The sequence below is a fragment of the Rhipicephalus microplus genome, chromosome X, assembly GCF_043290135.1.
Source record: "Rhipicephalus microplus isolate Deutch F79 chromosome X, USDA_Rmic, whole genome shotgun sequence".
Lineage (NCBI taxonomy): Eukaryota > Metazoa > Arthropoda > Arachnida > Ixodida > Ixodidae > Rhipicephalus > Rhipicephalus microplus.
Genome location: NC_134710.1, coordinates 201675070 through 201692651, shown reverse-complemented (window position 1 = coordinate 201692651; position 17582 = coordinate 201675070). Strand labels below are relative to the sequence as shown.

The window sequence follows — 17582 nt, the reverse complement described above, 5'->3', positions numbered from 1 at the left end:
AGCGTCCGCTAGTGAGTTTCTTCATTGAAAAAATGGCCCGAATCTACATGTTACACTGTAAATGTCGTCGAAAGACGATAGTCTTCCGTCTGGAGAGAGTGAACAAAACGTTTATTTGATGTTCTGCGCAAGAAAATCGGTGAAGGGTATTCTGAAGGCGCTGCGTTAGAGTGCCTCGAGCGTGTGGCGGGACGAACGAGCGCATCTAGGCACGTTAGACACAAGTGCCATCTGGCAGTTATCTTCGAAAACGAAGACGTACAGCGCGCGGAGAAAGATGCGCGCCAGTCTCGGAGGTGATAAGCTGTAGAACGCAAAGCGGCGGGCAGGTGCCACCACCGTGACGTCGTAGCAAAGCATTGGAAACACTTTTTTGAGCATCGCGTTGCACTGTCAGCACAGCGCGATTAAAACTACATTCCTTAGAGCTACTTGTGTGTGCCTCTTTAGTATAGAAGCAGACATGGCAAACATCAAAGCGTTGTTGCGGCGCCTCAGATATTCGCGATAATTGTTTTTAATTGACAATCGCACAACTATAAACGCTAAACCTTGAGCAATATTGTTGGACGCTGTGGATGGGGTTGGCCGTTTGGTGCCGTTTGAGGTAGCGTTAGAGCGGACAAACAGACAAATGTACAGACCGACAGACAGACAGACAGACAGACAGACAGACAGACAGACAGACAGACCAAAGTTTTTCCGTCGAAGGTCCCCAAGAAAGACTATCGTCTTTAAAAAACTGCTCACGCAGCACAACCGTCCCCTTCCCCCCCCGGTACATCTTGACACCTAAGGTAGTGGTGGTGGTGGATTTTTCCTGCATGTTGAACAATAAAAAATCGCAGCGTGCGCGTTAACGAAAAGCGGACTGTGGGCCTCTGTGTCCAATCGGAGTCGTCTGTCTCGCATTGCCCATTAGAAGTGACTGGCATGTCCCACTAGAAAACACCAGTTCATCACGGCGTGCTTTGTGCGTCCGCAGGTTTCTCTCCTGCGCTACGCCATGATGAGCGCCAGCGTCAGCGCCGCCGCCAGTGTAAGCGTTAGCGCCTGCTGCTTCACATCTACACATGGTTCACTTTAGCGGGAGAAGGTGCAATTTCATCCATGATTGTTATTTTTTATTCATACGAATGCCTTGGGCTTGCGCAAATTCAAATTTTCTGTCTATAGAAAGAGAACTGCAATTCACAGCTCAACTTTCTGCGTGCCATGGGACCTTGACCTTCGTTTTCATGTTGTTTTTGTCCTTCATCTCTACTTATGCCGCAACATTAAGCCAACCATCTTTGCTTATTTCTATATCGGTTATAAATTTGGAAGTTTCACGGAAGCCCGTCTAGTCGGGATGATACTCGGTGAAGGTAAAAAAAAAACGAGGCACTGCGACGACCAAACCCCAAGGCACTGCGCCAGCGAAAGTTAAAACTTTGGTCAGCACACCGTTTGCGGTTTTCTACAATGCTCAAACAAACACCCGGGGGGATATGTTCAAATTCAGTTCAAACATGCTTTGATGTGTTTTCCACAGTGATTACATTGTTCGTTCCTTCTTATTTCATGCAGTGGCAGATGGAGCGCCGCAGGCGGAGGCCGGCGACCTACGCGCTAACGGGTTTGGTGCTGGCGAGTCTCGGCTGCACCGCCGTCTTGGCTCGTATCTATGACCGCTGCGAACTTGCCTTGGAGCTGCACGACCGTTTCAAGTTTCCCAAGAGGGACCTCGACAAGTGTCAGTAGCGTTCTCACAAAATAAATTTCAAATGGCAACATGCTCTCTAAAGACAAGTTCTTGTTCATTTTTTATCGTTGTAGGAAGCAAGATGATTCCATACCGAATATACAGAATATGTAATATAAGGTTGTATCCTTTGCTTATGAACAACTAGAATATTGTGAAATAAAGGCGAGAAAAATTTGAAAATTAGAGAGGTGTGGAAAGGTCTTTTTTTTAGTTCTGGCTGTCGAAAGTTTGTATATAATGAAAACTTGTTAACAATACTATTTTCATTTTGTGGGTGTGTTGTTCCACCCACATCTGAACTGCTTCTCTGAATGCCATACTAATTCATGCATAATACTAGCTCACAAAATTAAAACGTGCCTATATAAATGTCTGCAGCACAGCTGAAAACGTAAAAGATTATTTATGAGCTTACTGTGGTGCATTCATCAAAATAGGGTGATGGGTGAGGAGAAATAAAAATACGCGATTGCGGTATACATGTAAAAGTGTGTGGCACGACCGGTGCAAGCCTATAGACATAAGCTATGAAGCCATGGATGCAGCAGTCCGCAAGATCTTAATGATAACTAGATGTAGCGTAAGACGCGTTGCCACATAATTGAATTTGTTCCTCATTAAAGCTTCATCAAGATATAGGCTCGAAGAAGCTATCTTTCACACTGATTCGTTTTAGGGCTGCCATAAAAGCACTGCTGCTTCTTGGACGAGTTGTATTTCTATACTGGCCGGATTGCGCTTTCTAACGCAGAAAAGCAAACGCTATGCTGCCGCAGGGATGAGGCAGTGTTGCGGCCATACTATTAGTATATTATTAGTTACAGCATTAGATATATTTGGCATGTCATGCTTAACTTTGTCGCACTATTACTACCTATACGTGCACGCTGACATGTGACACAAGAAGCGAAAGCCCTAAAGCACAGCTATTTCATTGCTTTGCTCCTACAGGGCTGTGCCTCGCCTATTGGGAGAGCCGGTTTGACACTCGAGCATATCACAAGGGCAAATACGATGGGAGTGGCGACCACGGTATATTTCAAGTAAGTCTTTCTTCGTCTTTTTCAGACCAATATCTTTGCAAAGCAGTGAACTGTTATTTCATGCAGTGGTAAATACAGCTCTTGCTACGCTCATCTTCAATGTCTAACAATAGTTATTATTATTTCTCTTAGGCGTTTTTCACAACGTAATGAACACTTCTTGGTGTACTTGATATGCAGAATAAAACAAAATGATTTCTCTTTTCCAATTTTCCAAGTTTTTTCAAGTCTTTTCCAAGTTTTTTCATTCCATTCCATTCCCATTTCGAAGAACCGGAGAGCGGAATTTTTCTGATACCTGAAAGCGCATGTGAATGATTTTTATGTGTTTAAATCGCAGATCAATGATAAGCACTGGTGTCAGCCTCACCAAGGTCACAGCGAGAACGTCTGTAGGATGCCATGTTATCGTGAGTAAACTGTCATTCCACCTCTTCAGTTTAATCATTCCATGGCAGTTGGCTGTTTGTTTGTTTTTTGCGAAAGTTTTCCTAACAGTATTCCAGACTTACTATAGCCAACCAAATAATTTTCAAATTGATACTCGACTAATACGAAGCATGAAGGCAGATAATACCGTAAATACCGGCAGCATAAAGTTCTATATAGAGCAAAAGTGTCGTTTTTTACGCTATCAAGTACGAATACACGGAAATAGGGAAATGTCTCATACGATTATCAGATAAATTTACGCTCCCTTTTCAACATTATAACAACCCTGAATACAAAAGAGTTGAAACCTGGAGTCGCGGCATCACATTAGTGTGCTTGCAATGTGGTGCGTTTCAACAACATGGCTGTCTGCGAGCCTATGCTAATCGCTGCAGCGCTTTCTTTTCTGCGTGCCTTACGAATCAAACATTATCCAGTGGGTGCCTCATCTTTTCTCTGAGCTTTGGAGTCATTCAGCGGCTAGAGGAGTAGATAATAGTGGCGTAGGCCATACCTATTAAGGAACTTGTGTCAATAGCAGGCTCACTTCACACGTCTGCACGCAATAAAAAAAACTTACTGGACCAACTAAAAAGAAAAGGAGCTGAGTGAATTTCTATCGCCGATATCAGCCATTCAATTTTCTAAAGTTCTACCGAAGTTGCAAGAGTGCGCTATCGCGTAAAAAGCATTTCTTTTTCAACTCCAGTGCCCAAAATGTTACGTTTTTGGCACATAAAATGGAAAGAAATATATGTGAATACGGAAACGCTGCTCGCCAAAATCTTGAAAAACTTCTCTTATAATCCTGTACCAAGATTTATTATTTAATCTTAACGTTCCAAAGCAAAACAATGGCTACGGGACAGTACAAAATAATACGGGTGCTTTAATCAATGAAAGTGACAGCCAGTGCTACCACACACAGCTATGACAAAGGGTGTGGATGCACGTTAGCTCATATATGCGTCTCGAAGAGCGCGAACCTTTTGGCTGAAGGCCACTCCACAATAAGTTCGCATGCCACCAGTAGCTTCAATGTTTATAGACAGCACATGTGTTCATGGTCAGTTCTCTTCATCTGAAATGCTCCTGACCCATACTTCGTGACGGTTGCGCTAGACAGAAAGATACGTATACACCGCCGCGACCATGAGAGGGGGCGCTAGCTAATGCCAGCTGGACTAGTTCTATGGCACACATAAGCACCCAAGAAACTGGGCTGCAAAAGTATTAGGTGCATGGTAGCCACCGCATGTGCATTGCGAAGACTATGGTTCAGATACAAGCTGCGGAAAGTTGTATTTGCGTCCGCGTTATTTGTTTCGCTTCCTATTTTGATTATTTGAAATAAGTAAATTGAGTAATTTTACCTGTTCTTTTTCTTGTTTTTTTTTAATTGAGATTACAAATAAAAGTGGCTAACGCCTTTGTGGTGGTATCACAATCTTGTGAATATATGTCCGTAGCCTTTTAAAAAGCACTCCAAGTTCTCGCCAATAATAAAAATATTAAAATAAAAAATATGGATGCGTTTGGGCCTTTGAAGGTTGAAAAACAAAACAGTAGCCAACAGTCTATAAATCCCATGCTTCATTCACTCAATTGAATAGCTGATGGTAAAAAAATACTGATAACCAAGTCATCTTCGGGTGGCGGGCTCGTAAAGCTGTTGGAAGATAGCTTTTATTTGCTGCTTCTATGTCTGTTTGTGAAATGGACACAAAGAAAGTTGATTGATTGATTGACTGATTGATCTTCAATAATTGGTTTTGTATGCGTGTGCGCGTGCTTGCAGTATTACGGGATGACAACTTATATGACGACATTGAATGCGTGAACAAGATATTCCGGAGGCACGGTTTCCATGCCTGGTGAGTGTCCACACGTTTATTTCAATATTTTATCACACGTGGATTACAAAAACCATGCAATTTCTCCTGACTCTGCTAACGCACCCGGTTGCCTGCGGCCGCTTCATTTGTCGTCTTTTACTTAGCATTCTCGCAAGTCGTCATGGTGCTTTTACATATATTTATGCACCATCACTTCCGTGTTCACCTAATCAAGAATTTCCACTGAAACAGCAACCGACAGAGTCCTCTTTTTAGCAGCGTTGCTTACATAAATTGCGAAGCATTTCTTGGCGAACTGCAGGCACCTTGAGCGTTTCCGTCTACGTATCTAGCTAGGCACCTACGTCTGAGTGCTGTCGTCATCGCGTACTTAACTAGGTCAGACCAAAATTGATATGGTAGGGTAAGGGGGACTCTACGATTATGACTGCCTGATTACAACATGAATAATGCGAACATGTGGTCGTCTACGTCCTCAAACCCTTAATTCCCTTCAGATCCGTGTGGGCATGCATGCGCGTATACCTCGGGCTGCCGTTATGCGGGTGCGCGCCACAGGTAATTGACAGATCACATCTCCCCCGGAATGGCAGGAACAGGCATTGACTGATTGATTGATTGATTGATTGATTGATTGATATGTAGGGTTTAACGTCCCAAAACCACCATATGATTATGAGAGACGCCGTAGTGGAGGGCTCCGGAAATTTTGACCGCCTGAAGTTCTTTAACGTGCACCCAAATCTGAGCACACGAGCCTACAACATTTCCGCCTCCATCGGAAATGCAGCCGCCGCAGCCGGGATTTGAACCCGCGACCTGCGGGTCAGCCGCCGAGTACCTTAGCCCCTAGACCACCCCGGCCGGGTAGACGAACAGGCATCGGTAATTTAAATGCGAGAGCATGAAGAAAAAACAAACATATGGCAGCTCCACTGTATGGAACATGAGGAATTGCGGCGCACGGACACCCAGCAATTCCCGTTCGTAGAGCTACCACTGCACTGTTTACTGCTCTGTTTACTGTTTACCAAAACGTAAATAACACCAACATTTGAGGTGAACATGTAGGATTTCGCCGGCGCAAGGGCAATCTTGTATTGCAGACTGACAAACTCAGTGTGTGACATGTGCGCTAGTTTTGTTCCGCCTTATAGACTTCCTCTTCCTTACGGTCGGACACGGTTTTAAAATTTCAAGTTAATTAATGTGATTAGTTGTGGACAACATCTCTTAACTATGTTAATTTAGACTTTGTTCATTCATTATAACACTGGCTTGAGCTTTGTTCTGACCTGTATTGAGCGCTTTACTACGAGCGCGATTACGCCACCTAAGATTGATGCATGGACAACTAACCGGGCCCCTGAAGTGTTTCGCGCTAAAAGCCGACGGAGGCTGCGTTGACTTTACGAACGGAGCAAATAAAAATAAGGATCCCAGCAGGACTCGAACCTAAGCATTCTGTGCGGTAGTCAGGTGTTCTACCACAGAGCAACGCCAGGTGTCGGAACTGCTTAGAAAGGAGGACCACTCAAGCATAATGGCAGTGTGATGAGAACTGAGGTTGTAGTGGTGGCTATCTGATTTTATAAGAAATAAATAAGCATTACGTATGTACTCTGATGATACAGGCGTAATGTCGGGTTAACGTCATTGTGGTTCCAGAGTTGGCTTTACTATTATAGCAGTATAAATAATATTACAACTTTTGCAGTCCGTAAGCTATATTTAAGCGTTGCTCGACACCGGAGGAATGCGCTAACAAAAGTTACATATCATATTGACGTCATCGCGCTGTCAAATGCCTTTAATTTCGATAATACTGACGTATGTGCTCTAACTTGATTGCTGACGTTATGTCACACCATATACTACTGTTTAACCACCAGTCTAGTCGACGTTCCTGGTAATCCCACCATGAACAGAGTTATTCAATTACACGAGTTGTGAAACTGTTCCAAAACTCGGACACGCAGTTCGCCCAAATTTTTGAATGTTCAATAGTGTTTGCGCCTCTTGGGAGCAATAACACAAAACACCACTAATCTTTCTATTAGTGAGCGTGCAGATCAACAGATGGCGCGACAATCTGCTCACTCGGGACAAAAGGGGGTAATGATGTGTCTGTATTTTGATACATGGAGCCTATGGGGAATTTCGCAGCTCATGTGATCGAATAACTATGACTATGCGCACACAACTAGACACTTGCAAAAACACATCAATCCACCTCGTAACGCTCGGTTTAAAGCCAAAAGTGCAGCATAATTGCAGACTGTTTCGTATACGGCACTTATTCCCACAATTAGTGGTATCTGCCTAATTTCCTTAGTCATAAATTTTGCAAGTTCCCTGTCATTTGCATAATCAAAATACAAGACACAGAGAACTTTACATGGCGGGCTCGAAGTAGATATAGCTGCGTAGGTTAAGACAGGGTGAATATACTAGCATCTCGCAGCTAAGGGCTCTGCTAAGTAAGCAGTTCTAAATGATTGCCGCAAACAAGCATGCAGGATGTGGGGTCATACGCCCAGTTCTATACATCAAGCATCGGTTAAAGCAAAACAATATTCACACACACACACACACACGCACACGCACACGCACACACACACACAAACACACACACACACACACACACACACACGCACGCACACTGAACGAGAATGCTTTGTTGTTCTGTGCCATAAAGGCTCTTTATAGGCAACAGCGTTCCGAGCGGACTATTTGCGCGCAGTTAGGTCCGTGTCGACTGCGTGATTTTTGACCCTGTTATGTGTTTTCCGCAGGATGATGTTCAGCCACAAGTGCTCGGGCAACACGCTCGAGTTTTTCAATGGGTGCGATTTTCGGATACGACGCGGTGACATGACTGGTTCACCGACCGGTCTGCAGATCACCATAGAGCCACCACCCATTCTGGAGAAGCTGAGTCAACTGAGTAAAGGCATATATCAAGCGGGCAGCCACCCCGTGCCCACGCGCCGCGCGCCAGATCCATCCACAGGACCAAGCGCGGGTCCAACACCTCCTCGCTGGACACCCAAGACCCAGGTGCCGCAGAAGCCGCGCGCCGTCGCCGTTCGACCGCCGAGGCCTCAGCCACCACCAAAAAAAGAAGCTAATGCTGTTTTACCCCATAGGTAGGCCTGTGTGACTTGTCTTGCTGCCGTGAAAATGTAAATAATGTAAATTCCATTATACTGTGCTGTCCTTGGCAAGTGACGTAACGTGAGTTCAAACGCGCAGGCCACCACCACTGAAGCGCTTGCCAGCGCCACCTCAACAAAAGCCACCGCGTATTGTTCCTGCTGCTGTTGCCAGACCACCTCCCCAACAGCAAGGGCCACATTTTCCTGCGCTGGCGAGGCCTTCACTGACGCGGGCTCCACAGCGACCTAAAACACCAGGCGGCCTTCTTGTACCGCAGGAGTCGGTGGGCCAAGTTGTATTCGGGGTACCTCCGCCATTCGCTCCAACGTTACCAGGCACGCACCAGCGCCGTCCGCCACTGCCACCACCCCCACATATCGTGGCCGTGCCGCCACAGGGCCTGGGCATGTTTGGTCTGCGTCGTGGTCCACCTCCACTGCCGATACCTATACACGTGCCTCCACCGCAGGACCAACAAGGACCAGTTGTCTACAAGCGCACGAAGACGCGCAGGTTACCCGGGGGTCTCCGGCTACGGCCTTTTTTTGGCTTCGCCAGGTCGTCTAGGGTACGTTCAAGTGTTCGTTTTTTGCGCAGGTGCACGAGCTCATCGCCTACTCATTTGGTTACGCCACACGTAGAAGATTTCGCTGTAGAAAAGCTTGACTGATTGAATTTAAAACAAGCTAGAGGTGTGCGGAGGTGTTCTCGCTTACATGCACATAAGGGCAAGAAAAAGAAGTGACGGTAATGTTACTATCGATGCGTACTGTATAAATGTATACAGAAAGAGCAGTTGCGCTTGTTGTTACTTTGTTACCTTTATGTATCGTTAGCTTGTAGGATGGCACCATTGCAGAGTTGCGGTATGTATTTCGTAGACTAGGTTCAAGTATCCTTGTTACTTCAAGTAAAGCAGAGTACTCGGTATGGTAGTGGCTTTCTACTCGTTGTATCGAAAGGTTACTCTTCTTTATTATGTTATAAAATCAACGCCTCACTGCGAGTGGGTTTCACTTCCTTATTTCTTCATTTTTATACAAAGCTTCCTTTGTTTCCTCAGGCATTAAATGCTGCACTGGCTGCAGCGTTTTCATACAGATGGAACAGAGTTTGTTACACAAACTGTCACATATTAAAAAAGTAATACTTATATAGGCTTGCCATGGAGCTAGAATACTCAAAAATCTCGAGCACCAATGCCATGTGTTTACTAACCCAGTCATAGCATTGAACAACCTCGCCATTTCTCTTTCTTGCACAAGCTGCACGTTGATATGGTTGGATTTGATTTCCTTCAGGTACACATTATAAGGTCTGTATATTAGTAAGAACGAGCAGATACTAAAGCCATGGTGTGTATAGACAATCTTATTTGTTGTAATCATGATATGTATTTGAAGAAAATAAAGTCGATGAGAAGATAACTCACCGCTGGTAGAGGCCGTAGCTGCAAAATTCGAATAACGTGTCTGACGCTCTACCAACTGAGCTATACGGATGCGGTCGTCATCCCGCCTACATTATCGGGTATATCTGTGCATTTAAACCTGGCTATGTTAATAAGTGCAGCTTGTAGCCATGACGGTGAGTGCAGAACACTCTTTCTTTCTGCGTGCTGGCGTCACGTATCATGTGATCACATTACGATCTGGCACGTCGCACATACATACCCAACGAAGTGAACGGGATTTTTACCGCCACCGTATGGCTTCATTGGTGGAGCACTGAACGCGTTATTTTCGAGTGGCAGGTATGGCCTCTGCCGGCAGCAAGTTATCTTTTCATCGACTTTAGCTTGTTCGCGTTTACGTCATAATTACTATAAATAGTATACCCTACAGTTTTCGTATCTTTATTGTCAATTAGTTCGCATTAACTTTGTGTCTAGCAAAAAAAATCTAGCGCCTGAAATTCCCTCTCTGTCGTGCAAGATCCGTTAAAGCAGGTAGCACAAAATAACAACGACAGAAGCGAGGAACAAGCGACACAAAAGTAACCTAAACACAAAATAAATTCTCAATTCTGGCATTGTTTAAGGGGACCTGCAACTTGAAATTGACATTTTTAGTGATTAAAGCCGACATTATTCAACAATAGACATTGCTAAAGAGCACTGGTAGCACAAAAATTGTATATGAACGACAACGTTCATAGAAGCTGTCGGTATATGGCCGCAAACAACGGCCGTGTTAGGCGTAATCCAAGTCGCACATAAGGTCATTATGCGCATCGGCGATGTTCTCAATGATGCTGAGTACTATTTCCAAACAAGAATACGAGACAGAGAAAGAAGCGCGCCTCTGTTATGCAGCTAGCTCTTGAAGTGAGAAGTGCTACGACCTGTTATTTCTCAGCTGCCGACCCGAAGGTCACAAGATTGAATCTGCAGAAGCTTTCCGATGAAGGCAAAACGCCAGATGGTCGAAATTTCAGCAACCCTCTATTACGGCGTCCAACAATATCATGTCGTGGTTCCGCCTAGATGGAAGTTAGTCACTGATACGTGTCAACGAGGTGACAAGCAAGCTTTTCGTTGAATAAATCTAAGAAAATGCGTTAAACACATGCGAGGCTTATAGCGAAAGCAAATCTTGGAAAATTGTTCAGCTCAATAAAACCTAAAATCGCATAAAACGTATTTTGTATGCACCATATGGTTCCCCCTAGCTCACAAGAACCTTCCATATATAGATCTGCTAAAAGCGCTACCTGTAATCTTTTAGGTCTGATCCACTAACGCACATTTCCCTTACTTCATGGCAGCCTGATATTTTATGTAACGCATGCACTATGCGTGGCTGGAGCTTCGGCAGAACGGGCTATGATCGGTGGCTATTGTTCAAAGCTTGTACATCGTCATTATTGTATAGGGCACGTTAAAAATAGATATTTAATTACTTAACCTTCCGAATATCTGACTTCTTATCGCTGAACAATTCAAGCTCTTGCACTAAACACGCCGAGAATTAAACATCCAATACCGCTACTGATTTCACTAAAAGTTGTTTATTTTCTTTGTGTGAAGCGGAAACCGCCTCTGCTCCTGTACCAAGGTGAAAGCTAAAATAATTGCACAGGGTTGGTGAAAAGTAAATGGTTCTATCACCGTTTGTTCTGAAATTAATCTTAAACATGGAAACATGGAGCCGTATGAAAACTCAATAACAGCGTGAAAAGCTGTGCTAGTTGGATTAACTTCATTGTAAGGCAGCTAAAAAAGCAGAAGACACGAGATGGACTACACAGCACCCAGCGTCTGTCCTCCGTAGTATCTCACTTCCTGCCTTCGTCTTCTTGCGCTACTTAACCGTGACGAAAGTGCGGCACTTCATTAGGTATATAATTGTACAAGTCTGAGATGTGTCTGATTTTCAGAACTAGTTTCAATTTCAAATGGAATGTAAGTTGACAGAGGTATACACAGATTTCTTGTAGGTGGACCGAACGTGCCTCACGAAGCTTTTGTTTCTCTAGGAAAAGTCTACAGAGGATACACATACTGTAATGTCAGAAATGTCTTTCCCATAGCGCACTCAAGAGCCGGCTTCCTTTTTTGAAAACGTGAGATTTTACCACTGAGTTTCGACCGAGCAGTGGCCGCCCAAAAAACTCGAGGGTTCTGGTAACAACCTGTGCTGTCTACAAGCAGATTCGTGACGATAGACGAATACCAGCCAAAAATATACCCCAGTTACAGGGAATCTTCCGGGGACATGTCGGTTCCATTGACCCCAACATTCTACACATGCGCAAGCTTTCATGAAAGTGGCTGCAGAAACGTTTGAATAGCCAACAGTAAACATTCGCACTCATTTAAAGTTGTGACTACCAAATTAATGATCCTGGGGTCCATATTGGCCCTCCATCGCTCATATTCACGTGACCTGGTCTCTCCCATGTACTTCACGTTTTCTAACTCGAAGGAAAACTTGAGGACACATCATTCTGACGACATTTCTGACGTCAAACATGCTACAGAGGGCTGTTTTGATGTCCTAAAGCATGCTATTGGTTTAATGAACTAAAACTATGAAACAAATATATAGAGCAGGCATTTGTTTAAAACAACATTACTTTTATTAAATGTGTGCTTACAACACAGTGGCTGTATACGCTTTCTGTGCAATGCCAAGAACGTTTCAGCAGCCCTGTATATTAATAACTATAGAGAAGAGGAAGCAAGAAAGTTTAGGTGTAGCAGCTGCCCATTGGTTATAACAGTTAAAGCATTTCATCATCATGGAAAACTACTATGCACGTTCTCTTACCTGGCAAAAAAGGAGCCACCTGGCTGGAAATGCCACTAGCACGGAACCCTCCGTTGTCAACTTGGAAATCCCTATTTTCGAGGCCTACATAGTTACCTGCTGTTCATTTTGCTGGCGCTTAGAAAACGATGCAATGACAGCTCACGACTGAATGCGCTGGACGGCACGCGAGAGTGCTGCCGGAATTTCTTTTCGTATATCTTTCTTCGGACGATTACACCGAAAGAAACGCGAAGCGCACGATCTACGCAGCTGATGGACCTCAGATCCCTGACATGGAATAGGTCCTTGCACAGTCTCTATGCGGTGCTCGTACAATGAAAATCGGGAATAGTCCCAAACACGGTCATTGCAGGTGGATCGCGAGTCGATAATGCTGCTGTCGAGTTAATGTTTAAACATATTTACTGCGAAATAACGTTTGCTGTCGGGCTAGTTGGTGCATAGCTGAACTTGAATTGATGGCGCAAATGTTGGACAGGAGAAAGGAAGACAGAAGTCACCTAAGACGTGGAAAAGCGCACACTCGCGACCTAATTTCATTCTTCCGAATGCTTAGCTTAAGAACTCTCAAGCATGCCCACTACGCCACAAAAAGCAAAATAACAATCGCTGAAAACGCCGCTTGATCAAAACATATCATCCAAAATGCTGTAGCCATTTTGGTAACGCAAGGTCGAAAGCTTTCTGTATATACTACATAGCCATAGGAAGAGCAAAGATAATGTGGCACGGGAATCAGCTGAGGCTATGTACATCATATTTAATAATATCACGCGAGCGTCGACCACAAGCAATATCAGCGCCTTACAGCGGCGATTATCTGCGATACCGGCAGCATTACGCGCAGGCGCACAAAGCAGCGCTAGCGCAAGCGTCGTCTGCCACGCTGTTCCTAGGACGATCTACGCCCTACCACAATGACTGTATTAGTCTCCTTAGATAAAAAAAAGGAAAACAAAAGGGGTGTGAACAAAACCACGCGCACAACTTAACAGTGATCCACCAATTTGTGTTCTCTTGATATTTCCTGTGATTACTGTCAAAGAAACTGCTCAAAGTTGATGCGCAGGGAAATTTCAATAAAAAATAATGAAAAATAGTGACCATCAAAAAAAAAAACACACACACACATTATTTTACCGCATGGTCTTCGTCAGTTTATTCCACCTAAAGAAGGCGCTAGTATTGGCAGCAGCGCATGCTGTTGAACGCAAACGTGAAAATAAAGAATTAAGCGAAATGTTTCTGACGTTTCTATCTGCGATCGAGCGTACTCCGGGCGCTCAATCGGAGTGTTTTATCTTGAAAGGAACAGCCTGGCAGACGACGCTTGCGCTAGCGCTGCTTCGTACACCTGCACATACTGCTGCCCATATCGCAGATTATCACCATTGTAAGGCGCTGACACTGGTTGTGGTCGACGCTCGCGCGATATTATTAAAAATACTGGAGGTTGTACATACAGAAAGCTTGCGACCTTTGTGTCAGCGTTCCCTATGTTAATCTTTACCAGAATGAGTATAGTATTTTGGATGATAGGTTTCGATCAAGCGGTGTCTTCAGTGATTGTTATTTTACTTCTTGTGGTGTAGTGTGCATGCTTAAGGGTTTTCGGAAGAATTGCTTTCGGAAGAATAAAATTTTGTTGCGAGTGTGTGCTTTCCGACATCTTGCGTGTCTTCTTCGCTCCAGTCTAACTTTTCTGCCATCAATTGAACTTCAATTTCAGTGCCAGCCGTCCGTGCATAAAGCACCAGGGGCCAGCACAGAGCGCATTCTAAATCGCGAGGACGAAAGTAATAGCGGCCGTCAGCTGCTGAATTTTCCTTAAATTGGCAGAAAATCGCAATGCGCAATCTACTTTAACTGTGGAATATCAGAAGAAAAATTCTTCTGACACAAACGGCGTCAGACTTGGTGGTGTGGAACAAGATGTTGCCAGATTCATCCGCTTCAACTGCAGAAATCACAGTGTTTATGAACATTCGTCATGTACACCATTCCGCAATGCAAGTACAGGAGGCTCATTCGCCAATAGCGGGTAGTCAATTAGCCACAGTAACAGGTAAATGACAGTTAGTAGTAATAACTATACCACGAAAACGTCATTTTTCACAGCAACTAACATTAGTGCAGCCGCTGGCATGACATATCATGAAATTGCCTATACTCGGACACCATTCCAAGTCAGCGATTCCTGCTTCCCATGCATATCAGTTAGACTAGCTCGCGCAACCCCACTTCCGCTAAAAGCGAAATCGTAGAATAATAAATAGACGCACTCACGTAGCCGTGAATATTTACGACTAGGCGAGTGCGCTATTTTGTATATGTGCGTGCATTTGTATGTGTTTGCGTATATACACACGTGCATTAGCGAAAAATGTCGAAAAGTTCAACCTCGCCCTCCATCCAATCTTTTTGTCAACTGAACACGTGCCTCCCACAGGCGTTGTTCGTGGGCGTTTGTTCTCTTTCGGACATGTTCTTTCGTTCCCCCTGCAGCATGTACATTGTCACTTCGAAGGCAGCAAGGGTGCACACGAAGCACTCTCGTGCTGCTTGTTTCGCTTATATATAAAAATATTGCACATAAATGTAAGCACAGGTCTCACCAAGGACTCCCGCACCATGGCGGCAACGTGACTGCGAGTGTATACGTCGTGAGCGCTGTAAAATTGAATGCGAGGCATCGTAGTCGCGTGATGAAATCACTTTTACTTTTCCGCGCTTGTGTAAATAGTCTGCGCGATAAAGTTGATACATTAATCTTGCCGCTTGGTGGGAGCAGTGCTCTTCGGCAAGAGCAAACGTGGTGGGCCTACCCGATCTCCGCCGCTAGCGTCTATCAATCAAACTGATTGGCGTGTGAACTCGGGTACAAACTCGTTGATTCTAAGAAGGCTCCAGTTCAACTCGTGACAGTCAAGGTACCGGTGTAACTGTCAAGCATTTGATGCGGTGAACGCTAAGTGGCAGCTTCTTTGCATATAAAATAATTTAGTCATCTTGCACTATACTTGCGCAAGGCTGGAGCCATAGAAGAGCTTGTGATAACCTACCTTCTTCCAGCTTTTAAGTCGATCGTCTATTCATCTGCTTCGTCTGCTTCGAAGTGAAGACCGCATTAGCACTGTCTTAATTTCGATTATAATAATTGACTAAGGCTTAATCACCTCTACATTTAACTGTTTTTTTAGTGATAAGGTTTCAATTAAAATACCATTATCTCCGGCGTAATTAGCAAGGTCGTGATCAGTTCGGAGCTATTAAACGCAATCCTCGTTAGCAGAATCGTAATCATCACGAATTTAGTCACAGTTTATCACTATAGTTTTACTTAGCGTGCTCGTGATTAACGTCTCATTAACTAGCATGGTTTACTCAGCTCATCAACTAGCATGCTTTAGTTAGCGTGGTCCTAGTTTACATGACTTCCTTAACATGGTCTTTTTAAGATGTGATATAATTACGTCGGCCTTACCATGACCTCGCATAATTAGCTTGGTCATAGCATGTCCTGGCCTAACTAGCCAAGTATACTGCCCAGCCAAATAGCTAAACAGTGTGGCGCATGCGCTCGGGTGCACCCAGACAATGAAGACTACGAAGAGGGCATGCACCGGCGGAGCAGCGTGCTAAAATGTGCAGGCTGACCATGATGATTAACACGTAGCCTTGTGTTTAGCTTCGGTTGCGATGTTGTAAGACTCTCGGCCAGAACTTATCTCAGAGGCCACCATGCTGATTATTCTAAAACACAGACCTAATGCTGGCATTAGAAGCTTCAAATAAATTTAAATAAATACCCCGTGCCTCTATAAAATATCACAAAACGTTTCTGACACTTTTATTGCACGGGTGCACTTCTGCCCTCAGTGGAACGACAAACAAAAAAAAAAAAGATGCGTGTTGTTTGAAAACACCGCCAAATTTTGTTGACCGTCTTTGACGCGATGCCGGGTTGCATCGTAAGCGTTGAAAGGCAGTGCGCTAAAGGGTGGATTTGACTTTTTCGTACTGTTTGCTCATTCAAAAGGGGATGTCGCCATAGCTCAGAAGGATCCTGAGCTGATCCCGAGTATTGCCAAGCTCAGGCAATCCTGCATTGCACCCATATTCTCAAAATCCACTTTGCCTCATCTGAGCTCATGACCAATTGTGAACGTCATGTGATTCAGTCACAGAACCAAGTGAGAATTTTAAGGTTAAGCTGAAATGACCAAGCGGTGACAACAACGCCACGTGACACAAGCATCGATATGGCACAAACATCGGTACAGTCGACAGGCTTAAGCATGCCATTCATTAGAATTGAATGCACGTAAAGAGTTCCAAGTGCCGATAACATTTATGTCATGAACTTGGAATCAAACAGCAGTCGAGCTTTTACTCAACCGATTGTAATATTTTAGCTTGCACGTACGCGAATACATTTTAATGCACCATCGAAGTAATCAATAACCATGCACTCCCAAGTTGTATGATCAGCACGGTGACAAAAAGAATGTGTGGCATCAACCACCGTGGTTGTGGCAGATCCTTAAAATGCCTTGTATACGTTGCCTAGAAGCAGCTTTTCCTTACTTATTGTAGAATTACTGTCTTACTGACTGTATACTATCCTTCCTTTTCCTACTTTCCAATGAAGATATTACGCACCTACTTAACAAAAGTGGCATAGCCATGCCAGTGAAGTAAATAATATATCGCTGTAAGTAACAGAGACCGAATTCATAAAGATATTCGTTGATAAGCGTTTTTTTTTTTTGCTTCAGTCCACCAGTTGAGCGCATATGTATAGCACGGTGATTGGCTAGATTTGTATCTTGCGAAGAATTAGAACGTGAAAGGTTTTTGTGAATGAGGGCGTAGAATATTAGTAGGAGTGAAAGCAATATTAGGTTTGCGCATTCGGGCCGTTCAGCAAGTAAGTGTGCCCGCTATTATATAATCTCGAATCGTAGACGACCCGCAGTGGTGGCTTTGTTGCTAATGCGTTGCGCGGCTAAATATGAGACGTATATTCAATACACCGACACCTTTCTAAGAGGGCAAAATACGAAGATTC

At 44.2% G+C, this 17582-nt stretch overlaps 1 protein-coding gene across 3 annotated transcripts in view; it reads left to right on the top strand.

Moving 5' to 3' along the window:
• LOC119187647 (uncharacterized) overlaps positions 1 to 17582 on the top strand; it is an 87708-nt gene that overhangs the window by 67744 nt on the left and 2382 nt on the right. For all 3 annotated transcript variants that reach the window (XM_075878476.1, XM_075878475.1, XM_075878477.1), the window contains 6 exons: positions 1570 to 1735; positions 2699 to 2790; positions 3131 to 3200; positions 5021 to 5096; positions 7874 to 8227; positions 8334 to 8805. In XM_075878476.1, the coding sequence (XP_075734591.1) occupies positions 1576 to 1735; positions 2699 to 2790; positions 3131 to 3200; positions 5021 to 5096; positions 7874 to 8227; positions 8334 to 8805 (1224 nt within the window). In that variant the 5' untranslated portion in view covers positions 1570 to 1575. The remainder of the gene's footprint in view (positions 1 to 1569; positions 1736 to 2698; positions 2791 to 3130; positions 3201 to 5020; positions 5097 to 7873; positions 8228 to 8333; positions 8806 to 17582) is intronic.